Below are 4,484 nucleotides of genomic sequence, written 5' to 3' on the forward strand. Positions count from 1 at the left end.
GGGAACACCATTTTCTGTCTGCTGTCAAATCAATCAAACAGTGCTGGGAGGCAAAAGCATGAATCAAACTAACTCATGTTCTCCAGATAATTGAAGCAGGTTTATTTCTGCATTCAGGAAGCCACATATCATCTGACTTAATACTTCAGAGACATTTATCTTATATTGCTCCAATATAATGTCAAACACAAACTAGATTTAACTAAAACAGCTCACAATTCAAGTATTATGACCCCTAAAATGATTAAACGTCCAAGTAGGATATTAAAATTAATCAAAAGCTTGAGTAGGAAGAGAAATCCTTTAGGAATTTCATCTTATTCTAAAATGAGACATATTCACATTCCTTTACACATTTTTGACAAAGTGAAACTGGCTTAAAACGGGGCTGTGTTCCCAACTACTTAAAATGGCCATGAACAGTAACAATAAGTTTCTACAGGTTTCTTTTAGGTAACAACAGAATGAATTCAAATCAACTGTCAAAATATCTTAAATGTATGCTGATTGTCGGACATAAGCGATTTAAGAGCTCATTTATATGTAATCTTACTGGATAAAAAAAAAACTGGTTACACTTACATTTTGAATAACAAAAAAAATAAAAATAACAAAAAAATCAGTGTATTAGTAGGATCCTATTTAATTCTTAGAAGTGATCCCATTACGACTTGTTCGACTTTAGAATAATAATTTAATTGGCATTCCTTTAAGATGTTTTGATAACTAACGTGATGTTCTTATACATAGAGACTGAATGTTTAAGTTACGTGGGCTTGAAGCATAGGGATTTCTTCCACTTTCGCGTTCTGGATAACGTTAGTTGGTTTTCAGTCACCAATTCGCAAAATTAAATTCAGAAGAAAACCGGTTCATTTTAAATCCGCTTCCTGTGTTCTTTTCCCTGATGAAACAGCGGCTCGTGTTTCCCCACCTGCTGGATCACACGACGACCAACAGCAGGAAAAGTTGGGTGGACGTTTTTCCGTTCACTGGAATTCGCACGCACAAAACCCAAATACAACAGACGCGTACAAAACGAGCAGAAAGTTCATTCTTCCTTTTCTTCACTAAGCTGAAAAGTTGTTTGTCAAACACTCACATACTTAAACGTGATCCGCATGCGTCCATTTAACTTGTGGCCATCCCAAATCACCGCATTTCAAACAGAAAAAGCTTTAAAATCAGCAGATGCGTTCTCGTCAAACAAAACTAACACTCTTGTGAATGATAACAAAGGTATTGTACACTCCTCGGAACACTGACAGATCTTACCGAATGAAGACGGGCGATTTAAAAAGTCGCCGGTTACGTTATGTGAAAGTTTTGAGCCCTGCCGTCACTCTTCCCAAAGATCAGAGCATGACGTGAGCAGACTTTACAGAGCAGTTAAAAGTCCTGTTCATCCGCTACAGCTTTTTTTCTTTCTTTCTTTCTAAATAAATAAATATATTGCTCATTATGAATTAATTAATATAGTAAAACAGATTAGTTAAAAAGATAATTTCATTGTTTTTCGTAATTTGGGTGAAAAGGCTTCACGAACGAAAAATTTATTTTGAATTTTTACAGAATTTCAGTGTATTTAATAATAATAATAATAATAATAATAATAGCAAAATAACAACAGCAACAAACACCGAATTTTACATATTTTTACATATATATATATATATATATATATATATATATATATATATATATATATATATATATATATATATTTACAGACACATTTAATATTATATATATATATATATATATATATATATATATATATATATATATATATATATATAATCAGACCATCGAGTGCTGTTTCTACACTTTCACGCGCTGTCATGCCAGTGGCGCGAAAACTTCTAAATAATCTAACAAACTGTTAAGCGCTTTTTCTGTTACTGTACATTTATAAGTAGGTTAACATTTTCAAACCATTCTATGTCTAAATATACTCCGTATCTTGTTAATATGTTAGCTAACCTATTTTAGTCTGAAATATTGCAAACAAGTAACGTTAAATAATGTTATAAGTTACTAGCTTAGCAAACGTTTTATGGCTAAAAGAAATGTGGACCACAAACTATCTGTCATCACAAACTGAAACGGATGATTTTGACCTGTTTCCGCCTTTCGCAAAGTAAGAGTTTCTGTCAGTAAGTTCAAAGTTAAAGCATGTTTTCTATTTTCGTATGTTTCGCTATGTTCTAACGTTACTACTGTCATTTATGGGTTTATTAATGTTGTTGTGCCATCTACAGGCGATCAAAGGAAGTGACTCGTTCCAATGAGGAGAGCGTGTTACCTGTGCAGCCTCAATATGACGAGACTTCCTGGAAGACAGCTGTGCCAATATCATGGTAAAATTATTAATTTAATAACCATGTCCTTATGCAAATGGCTTTGAAAATACTTTAGGACACTGTGAAGCTGACTGTTGTATGTGTGTTTTTTGTTTTGTTTTGTTTTTTGCAGTGAGGACTTGTTCACATATGAACCCTTTCTTGCTTCAGCCCTGTACTCCAGTTCACCTTTTGGGATGGTGATTAACTAAATGTTTTTAATTTTTTAATTTGTGATTAATTTACTTAATTACATGTGACATACATTCAGTCTAGAATTGCACACACAGGCCTGCCATAAGTCAGGTGACCACACAATTTGACCACTGGATTTACAGAAATAATTTCACATTTAAAAGAGTGTTTTCTCAACATCGCAACATTGAATCTCTAATTAACTTATAAATCAAACACGTTCATTTATATTATGTTACTAACTAGTTTCTTATATTACTCTAGAATTGTATTTCCATCACTTTGTTATGGTACTGTTACATCAGTCATTGTCAACTCATTCTTTCAGGTGAACAGACATAAAAGAGTGAGCACGAGCCTGACTCATGAGAATCTGCCGCATCCTTCACAGCTGATGTGCAGAATGAGAAGATACCACAGACGACAGAAACACACTCCAAGTGTTCTGCAACATATAGGAGAACTCAGGATGAAACAGCGACATATAAATGAGTGAGAGAGAGAAGGATTGTGGGAGGAAAGGCATGTTATGAATGAAAAAATATGTATCAAATGATTCTGTTTTGCAATATCGCAGGCTGAAGGGGGAAAAATGGTGGGGTGCCACAGCTGTGCCCAGGCCAGAGGACAGCAGCGGCTCACTACCTGAGGGTGGAGACGAGCAGCTTATCGGACCTGCAGCTGGTGTTAGCTTCAGTGCTATGCTAATGGACAATCCTGATGTGACCATGACAATGCCTTATGAAGCTGTTCCCTCACCGACTCTTCTGGTAGCATTTAATTGAAGAAAAGGAAGACATATTTTGGTTTAATCTGAAATTATACACTGTATTTTGTGACTTTTTTTTTTTTTCTACAGTTCTCAGAATATGAGCAGTTTCATGACCTTGCTCCAGGAGGGAACCCCATGATGTCGTTTGTTTCGGGAACAGCCCATAGATCGCTTTTGATGGCTGATAATGTGTGTGCCACAGTCAATTCTGGGACATCTGATAGGATCCTTGGGAGCAATGATGATATGATGTCACTTTTTTACTAGTTTCCGCAGTTTGAGCCATGTTGGCCTATGATGATTTTTCTCTTAATATCTACTGTTCTGTTAAGTCTTAATGCAGTTTTATATGTAATTGCTTTTCACGGTTGCAAATGTTTTAATTTTTAGTCTAGTGTTTAGCGTTAATGTTAGACAACTGGTATAACATTTCAAGTGTGTGATGCTTGGCTTATCAATCTTAAAAAAGAAAAGACTCCCAGGACCAAACCTAAATTCAGTTCTGCTTATAGTCATTTGCTAATTAAGTGTAGATTAATGGAAATACATGTTTACAGTACTAGCATTCATTATTTTGTGTATTGAATTTAAATATGCTTGATCAAACAGGTTAAAAAGAAACAGTAAATTAATATATAAAAAATTGGGCCCTTTTGTTGTTGTTGTTGTTGTTGTTGTTTTGTACTTCTAGGCTACCATTTTGCAATTTTGTTTGTACTTACAGCATTACTAACCCTTACCATGGTAATGGTGCATAAATCCTGCAGTACAGTTGTGTTTACCTGTTTGAAGTATATATTACAGGTATATCAATAGAAACATTTGGTTTCACTTTTTATTTTACAGTAAGTGCATTATGAGTACTTTCAGTATGCTTACCTAAATACTAATGGGTTACTACATGGATTAGTTAAGGTTTAGGGGTACGTTGGGTTATTTAAATTTTTGTAATAAATACGTACATTTTTTTCAACATTTGGATTAATTAAGGGTTTACAAACTCCCTATATTAAAGCTAATTTAATTTCATTATTTCTTCAGAATCCCTGTATATTCACTGGATTCTCGTTTGGGATTTTTGATTGGTTTGAACTTAATACAGCATTCCATTAGGGATTGGTACGACCGTGTGTTGACCGATTTTTTTTTCCACTCCCTCCTCTTTCTGATGAAAG

General features: G+C 34.4%; 2 protein-coding genes across 5 annotated transcripts in view; one reads left to right on the forward strand and one right to left on the reverse strand.

Moving 5' to 3' along the window:
• kif1ca (kinesin family member 1C, a) overlaps positions 1–1,376 on the reverse strand; it is a 47,240-nt gene extending 45,864 nt beyond the window's left edge. Inside the window, exons 1-2 of one of the 4 annotated variants that reach the window (XM_026260001.1) lie at positions 1,276–1,325; positions 1,107–1,160 (exon numbers count right to left, since the gene is read on the reverse strand). The gene's annotated coding sequence lies outside the window, so the exon portion shown is untranslated. Of the gene's footprint in view, positions 1–804; positions 1,082–1,102; positions 1,161–1,275 lie in introns of those variants that run through there. The other 3 variants (XM_026260000.1, XM_026260002.1, XM_026260003.1) reach the window with 3 other exon arrangements.
• Positions 1,377–1,840: 464 nt separating this feature from the next.
• LOC113094299 (uncharacterized) lies at positions 1,841–3,943 on the forward strand. Its single transcript, XM_026260020.1, has 6 exons — positions 1,841–2,140; positions 2,262–2,360; positions 2,476–2,542; positions 2,866–3,029; positions 3,115–3,307; positions 3,397–3,943. The coding sequence occupies exons 1-6, from the start codon at positions 2,070–2,072 to the stop codon at positions 3,574–3,576; spliced, it is 774 nt and encodes a 257-aa protein (XP_026115805.1). The 5' UTR covers positions 1,841–2,069; the 3' UTR covers positions 3,577–3,943.
• Positions 3,944–4,484: the final 541 nt, after the last annotated feature.

This window comes from Carassius auratus, unplaced genomic scaffold (genome assembly GCF_003368295.1).
Source record: "Carassius auratus strain Wakin unplaced genomic scaffold, ASM336829v1 scaf_tig00215316, whole genome shotgun sequence".
In the NCBI taxonomy this organism is placed as follows: Eukaryota; Metazoa; Chordata; class Actinopteri; order Cypriniformes; family Cyprinidae; genus Carassius; species Carassius auratus.